The sequence below is a fragment of the Balaenoptera ricei genome, chromosome 11 (genome assembly GCF_028023285.1).
Source record: "Balaenoptera ricei isolate mBalRic1 chromosome 11, mBalRic1.hap2, whole genome shotgun sequence".
Lineage (NCBI taxonomy): Eukaryota > Metazoa > Chordata > Mammalia > Artiodactyla > Balaenopteridae > Balaenoptera > Balaenoptera ricei.
The window spans coordinates 73,902,269-73,916,173 of NC_082649.1; the positions used below are offsets into that span (position 1 = coordinate 73,902,269).

General features: G+C 38.2%; 2 protein-coding genes across 2 annotated transcripts in view; both read right to left on the reverse strand.

Annotated features, from left to right (window-relative positions):
- Positions 1–13,905, reverse strand: part of ERC2 (ELKS/RAB6-interacting/CAST family member 2) — a 743,450-nt gene that overhangs the window by 477,315 nt on the left and 252,230 nt on the right. Inside the window, exon 4 of the mRNA XM_059940600.1 lies at positions 719–874. Within this exon, the coding sequence (XP_059796583.1) occupies positions 719–874 (156 nt within the window). The remainder of the gene's footprint in view (positions 1–718; positions 875–13,905) is intronic.
- LOC132374239 (transmembrane protein 11, mitochondrial-like) lies at positions 3,748–10,817 on the reverse strand. Its single transcript, XM_059937757.1, has 2 exons — positions 10,814–10,817; positions 3,748–4,121 (listed from the first exon to the last, which is right to left on the reverse strand). The coding sequence occupies exons 1-2, from the start codon at positions 10,815–10,817 to the stop codon at positions 3,748–3,750; spliced, it is 378 nt and encodes a 125-aa protein (XP_059793740.1).

Consider the following 13,905-nt stretch of genomic DNA (forward strand, 5'->3'; position numbering starts at 1 on the left):
CAATATTTCATAAATATTCCACACCAACAGATAACAGTAATAATAACAACACTCTCAACAACAATGCCTGACATTTATTGAATGCGTTTTAGAGATCACTCAAAGGACTAAGTGCTTTAAATGCATAATCTCCTGGAATTGTCAAAGCAACCCAACAATGAAGGTATTCTCTTTTTCTTATCCATATTTCACGGATGAAGAAACTGAGGATTACAGAGGTTGAATAATTTCAGCATTGGGACTCAAAATCAGTTCTGTCTTAAATACTACATTAAAACCAAAATGTCTTCATACCATTGAAATCAGTTAAACTGGCTTCCAAGATCAACAACTTTGAAGACAATCACCTTCCAGGGATGGGCCAAAAATTGGTCAATGATTGAAATTTTTAAAAATAGCAAACTTATGAAAACTCAAAAAATTTGGAAGAGAGAGGACTATTAAAAATAAATGTTAATTTCCATGAAAGAGGGACACCAAACAACTCATTAGGAAATCCTGAACCCCTCAGTAAGTAGAAATTCTACCAAAAGCTTTCCCTGGTTTCTTTCTGGAATCCATGCTTCTGAACTAAAAATCTTCTTCATTCTTCTTTATTGTCCATATATTTCATATATCACATAAAGCAGATTATGTGGGTATTTGGGGAAAGCATGTATTTAAACCATAACTTTCCAGTCACACTAAGAATATAAAAGTTTATAATTGTGGACCATACCTTGGTTTTCATGAACTTGGAGTGACTTTTGTAAACCTCTATTTGTTTTATCTCTTCTTCGCGGTCCTCAGTGTTCAGCACACCATTGGCTTTTAACATCTGGATCTCATCCTCAAGATCCCTTATGTTTCGCTCCAATGAAGCGATTTTTGTGTCCTGTTGGTAAAAAAAAAAAAAAAAGAAAAAAGAAAAGAGAAAGAAAATTGTTTTTTTAATATTATCAAAACAGAATTTCAGAAAGCAGTTTCAGTAGTAATACATTAATCATGGTGTAGACATAGCCCTGAATTCAGAACAATTTATTTTTTTCACTTCTGAAGATCACTTGTGAGATTTTTTTAAGCTCCTAATAAACAGCATATGTCAATACAATACAGAGAGTTACCTAGATATGTTTGTCTCATATCTGGGAATCAAATTACCAAAGCAATAGTGATAAAAGTGATCTAAAGTATTAGAAAACAAAAACGTCATTTAAATAGACGAATTTGTAATTTCAGATATAGTTTACCAGTGTATATTTTTGAGTCTACTTGCAAATACAAAACGGTTTGTTCATGTGTGTATTCTGTGGCTGGTTTTATAAGGCATGCTTGGAATTTGACTGTGAAAGAGAAGGAAATTAAAATCTACTAATGGGGAAAAGGATTCTCATCTAAAATACAGACATAAGTGAAATTAAATAACTGAATCAGACTTAGTATGACTGATACACTAAATATTGAAAATTTATAGCAACTGGAAATAATATATCACATCATGATTTATTTGGCAAGCAGTCAGCTGACTGCGTGACAAAAAGCATTACTACCTTGAAGGGCATTTCTAACCCACTGATTTACAGAGTTAAAAAACTAGAAATATTACACTGAAATGTGGGATTAATTGAGGAAAAACCATAGAGAATTTTTTTTAAAAAGGAAATGACAGACTCCAAACACAAGATAGAGCGTAATAAGAAATGATGCATTAGAAAGTAGAGAGGAGAAAACTCTTATAGAGGAAAAAAACATTTCTTCAAACCTCAGGTATTAGACTCAAATCAGTCCTTGGAATGAAACACACTGAAAGTTTGACTTCAAGTTTCCTGACTGTCACCATCTACCTGACATTTTATTGCGCAGATTCAAGGAGCTTATATTACATTTGTAATTGAAATTTAATAAAAAATGAGCCACCAATGCATTTTTTTTTTACCAATTCATTTTTTAGAATCTAAAAGACTAAAGAGTTCCAGAAGTAAAGACAATGAATGGGGCATTCTATTTATAACAACTCATAGAAAAAGCTTTTCAACAAATATGTCTGTCCTGATTTTGTGGCTATTTTCTATTTTATTTTCCTATATTATATGCCCAATGGCATGTTTCCTGTGGCAACATGATAATCATTATTATTATCATTGACATCGCCATCACTGTTAAAGGAGAAAAAGTGAGAAGCAGCAACAGCTGCTTATCGAGCTCCACTGTGTGCCCATATCTGGGTGCTCTAAGTGCTGAAGACACTTTTATTAATTCTCAGGAAAACCCCCAGGAAGATGAAAGAAAACAATTCTGAAATCTGCAAGACTATTATGGAATGTTACATTCTGTAGTATTTCATTTTACTTTAAAAATAATATTTATTGTATTTTTTTCAGTTATGAAAGTATAATAATATACTTTAAATTCACAGTAAATGGAGAAAAATCTCCCCTATTTCTACCATCCAGTGATAACTATCATGTTTTTATGCATCGCCGGCCAGTCCTTTCCTATTTTAGCTGCATATCTGGAAATCTTCTATACTGACAATTTGAGCGAGGAGAATGTTATGGACTGAATGTCAACGTGCCTCCAAAATTTATATGTTGAAGCACTAACCCCTAATGTGATTATATTTGGAGATGAGGCCTTTGGAAGGTAATCAGGATTAGATGGGGTCATGAAAATGGAGCCCTCATGATGGGATTAGCACCCTCATAAGAAGAGATATCAGAGAGCTTGTTCTCTCTCTCTGCCATGTGAGAACACAGCAAGAAGGTAGTCATCTGCAAGCCAGGAATAGAGCTCTCACAGGAATCCAACCATTTTGCCACCCTGATCTCAGACTTCCAGCCTACAGAACTGTGAGAAAATAAATTTCTGTTTTTTAAACCACCCAGTCTGTGGTATTTTGTTATAGCAGGCCAAGCTGACGAATGTAGGGAGTCTTCCTTAGTGACTCATTTGAGTTCTAAGCTGTGATAACTGTAGATAAAAAGAGCAACAATAATGAGAAGGCTATGGGGAAAAAAAAAAAAAAAAACTTCCAGAAGTTCATAAGAGCCTTCATAAATAAATGTCATTTTAAATCAAGATTTTTTCTGACTATAAAATTGACATGCTCATTATAGAAAACTTGAAAAGCCACATAGATAATTATGGTGCCCACCCCGATCACATCACTCCAATCTACCCACTAGTAACAATTTTATTTATCCCCAAGAAGGCCTTAAGACTACATGATTTCTTTAAAACATAGTAAAAGATAGATCTCTATTAAAACTAATCAATATAATATAGATTTCCCCTCTTTATTGAGATACAATCTTTCAGCATTTACAAATATCTAAGTGCAATCTTTACAAGAGTTAACTGTAAATTAAGGGTGAAAGGGCCAACGTTCCTTTCCTTTTTTTTTTGAAATTCTCATAATTTTAATGGTCAATAGCTTCTGGTTGGCTCTGGATGGTACAGGTAAACAACATACTTAATGACACCCCCCGCCCCCAACCAGGCGCATTCACATCCCCTCTGTAGCATTGCTTCCATCACATCTTGCTGCCTGGTCGGACTTCCACAGCCTCAGGCCCCCGTGGGTTACGGAAATCCACATCTTAGTGTGATGAGCTAAAAAAAAAACCCTGGTACACTTGTGATCTGTTATTTCTTTAAAATAACAAACGTGAAGCCAGATGCCTACCCGGGCTCCGCTGCCTCACAGAGCAGCACAGGTGCTATGCCACCTCGCCGGCCGGGCTGCCTGCTCCCCCTACTCCGCCCCGATCATACAGCGCAGAGCTCGAAAATCTTCTTTACATAGTACACCAGGGCCGCCAGTGCTCTCGCGTTGTGCCGTCTCTTTCTGTGCAAGTCGTCCTTCAGGACCAGCACCACCCGGGAGGAGGAGGTGAGTGTGCGCAGGGGCAGCCGGGACAGTCTGCAGGCGTCGTACTCCACCAGGTACTTGCAGCAGGGGTCGAAGTGCCAGAAGATGCCGTAGAGGGTGCAGCAGGCCAGGCTCAGCATGCCCGTGGGCAGGGAGATATAGTGGGAGTAATCCAGGGGCAGCGCCAGTGGGGTGAAGAGGCAGGCGGTGTCCGCCAGCACGGTGGTCTTGTGCAGGCAGTTGCCCACGGTGATCCAGCGGCCAAAATCTCCTGAGATTTCAGATTCAAGTCTAAAGTAACTATATTTACATGTATATACGTATGTATATATACATGTATAAATATGTTGTGTACTGCAATACGCTTTGTAGTCCCATATTTTACACCTTAAATTCTTGATAGCGTTTGTTAAAATTTCAGGTCTCAATCATGTAGGCAACAGGAAAGGAAACCCTCGGCTTTCCTCTCAGTCAATTTCTAAGGCTTTACGTTAGCAATGACCACAACTGCCAACTTCTAAATGGGTTAAAAAGGAGCTTTTCACTGAACTTCTAAAAATTACATACTGCTGAAGAAAGATCAGAATGGAGTTAGAAACATAGAAAATCCTATTGACCTATACATATCCGAGTTAAAATTTCACCAAATGGTGAAACACATTTTAAAAATAATATTTTAACTTTTACTAATTTTCTTAAATTAACCAGCCTTTGTATTTCCTCCCAAACTTATTTTCCTTTAGCCACAGATGTCCCAAAATACCAAAAAAAAAAAAAAAAAGGAAAGAAAAAAAGAAGATGAAAGAAAGAAAAATGGGTATTGTGGAAGTCACTTTAATAAGGATCTATTTCTTCTGTCCTTATTTATATTTCTGTTCTTACAATAAGAAGTCAATTTCAAGAACTCATACCTAAAATCATAAGCATAGAGAAAAGACAATGGGAGAATATCAGTAAGATCTAGGGAGGAGAAGAGATGCAAAATACACAGACATATTAGATGATCTATTGATTCTGCCCAAGAAGATATTCAAAATGCTGAACCAGAGAAAGACATGAGGAAATATAAGCATGAAAAATAAAGGCAAAGAAAATGACTGGCATGGTCACACCTTCTCTACCGCTTCAGTCTGAGGAATTCAGGGAGAATAAATTTTATCTTTTTCTTTTTTTAAAACCTCTAAAACTAAGATAAATGACTAAAAACATATATTTAAGGAGGACTACAGAAGGAAACTATCTCACAAGTCCTGATATGGCTCAATGTTGTACACGGATGTTGCCTTTCAAAATAGATACTAAATGCACATGCTCAATAACTCAAGCACTGGTCCAGAATAGAGAGTAAAAAAACTTAAGACATATGCTGTAACACCCTGAAAAGTGGAGTTTTAGAAGGCAGAGCAACATTTTATTCCCAATCGCCAAAGAATCTTCATCAGAATATCTTTAAATGTTATTTCTAACAGGTATTCTAAAATAAGTTATGTAGTGATCTTCAAATACTCATCTAGATTGTGCTTCACAAATAAGCAAGCTCTCAAAGCAGATAACTGTAGGCCTTCCTTAGAGATGGGGTAAGTGAAATACAACATAAAACAGCTTTTCCCAAAGTCCACAGAACCCAAATGCTCTGTGAAAAGGGGCTTGCAGGGTCAAATAAGTTTGAGAAATGATTACTGGGGATTCCCAATGCATATTAGCATTAATCACTCTGGGAAGTCCTACAGTAAAGTATTCTATTTACTCTGATTTTTTCCAATATTATTCCTCTAGAAGTCAATTCTTGGGGGAAAAAAAATAGAACTTTAATGATGTTAAGCTCGGGATTATATACTAAAGTGAAGAGTCAAAACAATGATTTGGATTCTTCAAGAGAAAACTTGCCATGATTACCCCCAATTTAAAATAATTGAGGGCTTAAATATCCAGATCACCTTGTCAGCTTCTGTCACTCAAGTCATTTACTGAGAGCCTGCTCTGAGCCCAGAGCAATAAAAGAACGGACACAGACTCCCATGCTCTCTGATTCAGCACTCCACGTCTCAGGTGACATTCTTCAAATAGTCTTGAGATAGGAAAAGCACGAAGTTGTTTTGCTTTTATAATATTAACATATTTTGGTTAAAGATTGCAAGAATGTGGGGAAAAAAGTTTCGGGGGGGGTAAAAATAACAACTTAAGTGTGTTTGCTTCATTCCCCATGAGTAAGAAAAAATATCTGAATTGAGTATCTCTTTAAGTTACTCCTTTCCATATATTCATAAAATAATACTTGTAATAATACTTCATTTTGTACATCCAGATTATAACTCCTACTTAAAGATTCATACCCAAGACTATTTTATATACATCATCCAAAAGATGCAAAATAGGTATCTGATGGGCAAACAATAAATCACTGGAATCGAACCCCTAGCAACCATCTACCCAATGGGCCCAGCTTGCTGATTCTGGAATCAGCCATGAATATTAGCAAGCCAACGAGTGCAGGGATTACAGCAATGAGGATGAAGGTCAGGTGGAAAGACTAAAATAAGTTTATTTTATCTCTGCTTTTATCTTTTTTTTTTTTTAATAATCTCTGGATTTTTCTATGACATGTCTGCTATAGTTGATAATAAATTTAGATACAGGAAGTTCTCTCATTCATTCAATAAATATATACTGAGCATCTATTGGGTACCGCTCACCTTGCCAGGTGTGTGAGATACCAAGTAGGTATGAACAAGATTCATGGGCATACCTCTCTACCATGGAGCACAGTCTAGATCCTTGTTATGCAAAGTGTGGTCCACAGACAGCAGCACTGACATCACCTGAGAGCTTTTTAGAAATGCAGTATCTCAGGCCACGACTCAGCCAACTACTGAATCTGAATCTCCACTTTCATTAGGTCCTCAGGTGACTTGGGTGTTCTAAATGACTTTAGGTGTCCAACATATACAAGGGACAAGACTGATCAGTGCAAAAGAGACTAGGACAACTTTACTGGCCAAGTACATTTAGAAAAACATGAAGCTACTCTCAAGAGCTATCCAACTTGGCATAAGTGTACAGCAACCCTAGGAGTAAACTCTCTGGAGAAACTTTGCCAGTAAAGATGCCTTTACTACCCTTTTTGTGTTTGCCAAACCTTATGTTCCCCTTAAACAGCAAGAAACAGTTTTCAATTCCTCTCTAGGAACTGTGGACACTGAAATGGTGAGTGGGTGGAATATCAAAAAAAGCAGTATCATTTAGTCACAAAAAGTAACAATTATGTTACTGCTGAGTGTCACAATGTGCTTTCCTTTCAAATACAGGAAGAATTACTGGTTTCATTTTAATATCAGGCCAAGAAAGAAAATACAAGCATTTTTTTACAGAGCATGGAATTCGGTGTGATCACATATCGGTCTACGGACATTAATCAACAAACTTAGGGCCAATTGGTTTAAAGAGAAGACGTGATCTAATGTTCAGGAAACATCCCTACATAATTATATTACACTTTATTTAGAATAAAATTCTAGACTATTATTACTGGATACCACAGAGGCTCTTGAAGGCTTCACTTTTAAAAATCATCTAGTTGTAGTTGCAAACATAACTGAGCAGTCTTTGGTCCAGCTATCTGAGTAATGCCTTGCCTTTGGAAGGATTTACTGTGTGGAATTCACCGTGGTTATGTGAGCCCAAGTAAAGCGCTCCACAAAGAAGTCAACTTGGGCCTAAGGCACATTAGGAGGAAAAACAAAAAACCAAAAACTCTTCTTCTTGGGCCTTTATCAAACTATAAAAAGATGATGACCTAGATTAGAAGATGACATGGGACATGCTGTTTTTTCGTCTTGCTGTTTTTGTGTTTGTCTGTTTATTCAGATGGTATCTAATTCTTTAGAGCAAAATGTACAAGCGCAGAATCAGGTTGGGCTAGTTCAAATTAAAAGCAATTAGGGTGTTCTTGGGTTTTTTTAAAAATACATTTATTTATTTATTTATTTTTGGCTGCATTGGGTCTTCGTTGCTGCATGTGGGCTTTCTCTAGTTACAGAGAGCGGGGGCTACTCTTCGTTGCGGAGCATGGGCTCTAGGCGCCCAGGCTTCAGTAGCTGTGGCTCACAGGCTCTAGAGCGCAGGCTCAGTAGTTGTGGAGCACGGGCTTTGTTGCTCCACGGCATGTGGGATCTTCCCGAACCAGGGCTCGAACCCGTGTCCCCTGCATTGGCAGGCGGATTCTTAACCACTGTGCCACCAGGGAAGCCCAATTACAGTGTTTTGATGTTTCTTTTCATGGTCTCAATGGCCTACTTCTGACTCATTCTTCATCAAGCCCATGCCCCAGGCATGCATCCTGCTGTCCTGTCTCTGTACACACTACTAATGACACACAGGGAGAAGATATGTCTCTAGTGGTTCTTGCTGGACACTATGTGACCTCTGAGGTTTTGGTCTCCATGTATTAATTTGTTGTTGTTGTTAACAGACTCATGTCTAACAAAAAGAGCTAAAGATAAAACAATGCAACTGACCCTTAGAAAGTCACAAACCTGGATGCACATCAGTTTTTTATGTCTTTGGGCAAGATACTGAGCTTTCCTGAAATAAGACCGTGCTCAAGAGCATGTTATGAAAATTACAAGTGATCTGTAATGCATGAAAAGTACCTATCCCGGAACTCCCTCAAGAGAATAAAGGGTTGCCATTATAAGCCAACAATAGTATAGAAGCCCCTATCCATCCCCCAGTTCGGTAAGGTACACATGTAAAAGACAGTAGCTTCTATTTTTAGTCCACCCTGTTTAATCTTCGTGTGTTCCTAACCTTGTTAATCCTATAACCTAAGGTTGTTATGAGACTTAAATGAGTGACAACATGTACACCTTCCAGTGTAATACCTAACACACACTACGTGCTCTCTCCTTCCTTCCTGTTTCCAGCTGTGGCAGTATCTGTTTCTTTTTTGTCTATTTGCTCAACTTCTTTTTCTTTTAGGAACTACATCTCCCCAACTCCCTGTGGTTTTAGTGGGGTTTTCTAGTCTGACCCACAGTGGCAAGCACCATGGATCCTCTGGACGCTGACTGATCCAGGGGTGAATTCATTAAGCCATCAAGGCCAGTCAGAGTTCTTTGAGGGGACTGACACAAAATCAAGGACCTCTCCTTATGTGAGATTATGAATGATAAGAGAAATATGGGCCTGTGGCTGGTTGTGGCCTTCTGTGATACCATGTATTAAGAATCTGCCTAAATGATGGGGCCCTTATAATATCATTTGAACAGCTAGATACAGCTGTATCTGAATCATCTACTCTCCATAACATCAAAATACAGTAGCAGGGTTTCATTCACTTGTAACCAGAAGAGTATAATACACAAGAAACAGTGTGAAAGATAACAAAAAATATAGTTAGATATAATATTTTATAAGAACACAGGCAAGTCAGAAATGGGTAAGGCCACCACAGAAGAGTCAAGAAATCTCCAGAAAGCACAGGACTCTAATATGGGATATGGAGATAGATAAGAGCAAGATTATCAAGAAAATTAAATGTTTTCCAGCCAGAAGTAATAATACACGCAAAGTCAAGAGCACTCAATGTGATGTCCAGCACATAATATTTAATTAATATAAGTTGAAGGAATAACAGAACAAGTATGGACCATGTATCAAAGAAGAGTAAGACAGGACTGATTAAAAAGTATAGATCACTTTTAGTTGCAGTGAAGTAGGAAATGAAAGGAAGATGGGGCTGAATGATAAGCACTCTTCAGAATCAAGTGAGGAGTTTGTACTTGAATCTGGGAATCATTTACAAGCTGGTAAAAAGAAGGCAATAAGATGGCTTTGGGGAAGTTAATAATAAAAACCAAAGCTAAAATGGAACTTGTGACAGTAGAAATGATGAGTCATCAGCCTAGTGGTGAAAGAATTCTCAGATATAGTTGAGAATCAAGTATAGAAAAAACAGTGGAGGAATCACCAAAAGAAAGATGGGTAAAAATTGATGGAAATCATGAAAAGTTTGCAGAGAATAAGAGAGTGAAGTTTCAAGAAAGAAAGGGACTCAAAGAAAGGTTTGAAGACACTAAAGACTAAGAAAAAAAATTAGGATATCACTGGGGACATAAGGGCGGTTTCAATGGAGTTGTGTTATCTTAATTGGAAACTGAATCCCAGTGTTTTAAATCCCAGAGTCAGGGGTGATTGCTGAGTCATTCAACAACAGTACTGCACAGGGCAAGAACCAACCAGAATAGATGCCACCTGGAGCACAGAAACCAGGTCTGGGAAGTCCCTGTGCGGACAGGGGTTAACTCTTTAGTTGCTGGATTTGGGGGGTCCCAGGGTAAGAGCTAGAGTGCGACAGGTACTCTGAGGGTTTGGGGTAACCATAGAACTATTTCAATATTTTAACAATCAGTATAGCTATACCTATGCCTCTCAGTTGAGTATCAACCCTACATAGAAAGCTGCTGCAATTAATAGTGAGAGTTTCCTATGTTTCCAATGCATGGAAGGGAGCACTGGCTAATCCAAAATCATATCCATGTGCCTGTAAGACAGCCTAATACAGAACCTCTCCAGTACCAACCTGTGGACTAGGTGCATCACAAACTAGTTTTTTGTGGTTGTTTGTGTGTGTGTGTATGTTTGTGTTTTAACTAACAGTGACTTGGCCTCTAAAGACATTCCCTTTAAGGACAGGGTGACACAAAAATTTGTACCTATTTGCAAGTTCCTTGGGCTGGGGAAAAACACATCAAAAGATTTTTTTTTATGCCTACATTTTCTTCCCCATTTATGCTACAATATAAATGCATTTGCATTATCTGAATATACAGATGGGAATAGCACAGGACAGAAGCAAACAATGTTTCTCCATTCTGGTATTAAAAATGGATTAATAACAACATCAGCTAATGTGTATTGATTACTAAGGCAAGCACTGTGCTAGAAAATCTCATTTAATCTTACCCATAACCCTATGAATTAAGTATTTATTTTACCCACTTTATAGGTCAGGATATCCACAAAAGGGAAATAACTTACCTAAGATTTTCTCTTTTGTTGAAATAACTTTCTGGGCTCAAGAGGGTGCCATATCAACAAACCAAAACTTACAACTTTCATGTCCCTGTAAATGTTCTACTAGACCAGAAACACAGTATACCCAGTCAGCCAATCCCCAAACACTAAACCAACTCTGGGCTCGGTACTTATTCCCTTATTCCTTTTCACCTCAAACAAGGTTGACTATGCCGCCCCAGCCAATCAGATGCTTTCTATTTTTCTCTTCCTTGTTCTCTTTTCCTTATCCTGTAAAAGCTTCCTACCTTCCACCCCATTTTGCAGTTCTCCACATGAAGACTGCCTGCTTCATGATAACACTTCATGAAGTGTTTGTTTGTATCAGAGTAATTATCTTCTCTAATCATTTTTTAAACACCTTTCATAAACTGGAATGATTCCTTCCACATAGCCTTCCCTTGAATAGGAGTGAGAAGGCCACACACTGTGACCTTGCTGTTCCCAGGACAACCTCAGGACAGACTGGCCTCAACGACAGTCAGCCACCTAGAAGCTGGGCTCTTTTGGTCCTTTCTTCCACACAGTACTTTTAGCCTTTAAAGATCACAGAGCAAGGTCAAAAGAAAACAGTGAAGATGTTGGGACGAGAGGAAAAGGAGGAAGAAATTTCAGAAACTGCTTCCAGATGACAGGGTAGCCCCTCGGTGTGTGCAGCCTGCCCTCCCAAGGTTGGATCCATGTCATCTTTCACAAACATTTGAATACAAAGAATGCTTGAATTCCCAGAAATTCAGTGAAATACTACTTTGCAAAATTGTGAATGCATTTCAGGGAATAATAAAAAGACGGACACCTGACACTCCTATTCTCTTCAACACTCTTTGGAAAAAGATCAGGTGAAGAAGTTCTCCTTACTGGCCTTCCAGCAACCTGAACTTGCTCTTCCAATTCCTTTTAACACTCCCCCAAAGCCCCCAACAGCCCTGGTTTGGGGCCTCATTCTCAGGATCTCCAAAACATACTGCAAATCCTTCTATGTTCAACAAGCTTGTCTCATGGAAAAAGCAACAGGCGGCAGAGGAATTCAGGCCACCCCAAGTCACCAACAAGGCCTGAGGGATGTGGAAAGTGGACCATGCCTTAGGGATGAGGCATGTGACGGCCAGTACACTGTCATTACTGAAACTTGACGGGGGAGTTCACTTGAGGCCTGTGGTTGACTTCTCAACTCCGCTGGAGCGGGGTGCGCACGTCAATAAGGAAACTGCAATGCCTAAATAAACAATAAGCTGGGAACCTGAGCACCAACAAGGGAGAGGGCAGGGGCTGCTGGCCTGAGCAGAGCTGGCCAAGATGGAGCAAACAAAACAAAGCTTTAAACTTTGCAAGAATGCCATGTCAATTCAGACTCCCCAGGCAGGCCCTCTGAGAGTCCAAATTGCCAGTCACCAAGCCTCCAGACTCAGTAGAATTTTTAAAGCAGGACACTTTGTTCAATCCCTTCATTTGCCAAATGAGAATAGTGAGAGCCAGAGGGGACAAGTGACTTGCCAAGGACCCAACAAAGTCCCTGGGTCATTTATTATACCACAGGCCTACTGGGAGTTGCTATTTTTTTCTCCACTGGTTTCTCATTTCAAAGACACTTGTAAAGTCTTTCCACATGCAAACTGTGTGTGTATTCAGAGCTAAGACTCTGAAGTAAGCTTGTTAAATTCTTTCTCTCTGGTGGTCCTTGCTCAAAGGTACCATCTCTATTTTTTTTTTTTTTAACAGGTAAAATTCAATTTTCAGACTGAAAAGGAAGGGATGGAGGAGCAGAGAATTCCTTGAGCATCTATTGTATGCCAGGATTTTCCCGTGCCTTAAGCCATTTTAATTCTCACTGCAACTCTGCGCAGCCTGGTATCATGGTCCCATCTCACAGAAGAGAAAGCTGGACTTCAGAGAAGCACTAAGTGGCAGGACCAGATTCTCAATTTCCATAAATAACATAACTTTCTCCACTTTGGAGCCTTTTCAGTTCAGCAAAAGAAACCAGAATAGAAGAAATTGTGTATCTTTAAGCCTTTTGATAGATGGTTTTTCTTTCAACAAACTTATTGATGTTTTTCCTAAATTATAATTCCTGATCATCCCTATATAATGAATGCACACTACTGAAAACATAAAAATATAGGGGGGAAAAAGAAGAAAAAAATCCTTTCTAATCTCCCCTTCTAGAATTAGTGTCAACATTTTGGTACGTTTTTTTTCCCCAAGCTTTTATTGCACACTGATAAATATAACCTCTTTATATATTATTAAGACTCTAACTACTATACACCTTAGAAATGCATCTCCTAGTTGGTTATTCTATAATTCATTTTATTTTTTAATCTTTGAGTAACCAAAGTTATTGACCCTTTCTTTTATAATATCTTCATTTTTTAATAATGGCTTTATTGATATACAATATATATACCATAAAATTCACTTTTTTAAAGTGTACAATTCAGTGGTTTATGCAACCATCACCACGATCTAATTCCAGAATAGTTTCATCACCCCAAATTGTTGTACCTATTAGCAGTCACTCCTTTTTCTCCTCTCCCCTTAGCTCCCTGCAACCAGTAATCTACTTTCTATCTCTATGGATAGGCCTATACTGGACATTTCATATAAATGCAATCATATAAGATGCCTTCTGCAACTGGCTTCTTTCATTTAGCATGTTTTCAAGGCTCATCAATGTTATAGCATGTATCAGTCCTTCATTTCTTTTCATTGCTGAATAATATTCCACTATATAGATATACCATATTTTGTTTATTCATACAAGATAGTGAACATTTGGGTTGCTTTAGGTTTTTGACTATTATTAACAATTATAATATGAACATTTGTGTATAGGTTTTTGTGTGTACACGTTTTCAATTTGTTTGGGTGTATATGGTAACTCTACATTTTACATTTTGAAGAACTGCCAAACAGTTTTCAAAAATGGACTCAACCATTTTAGATTCCTACCATCAATATATGAGGGTCCAGCTTTTCCA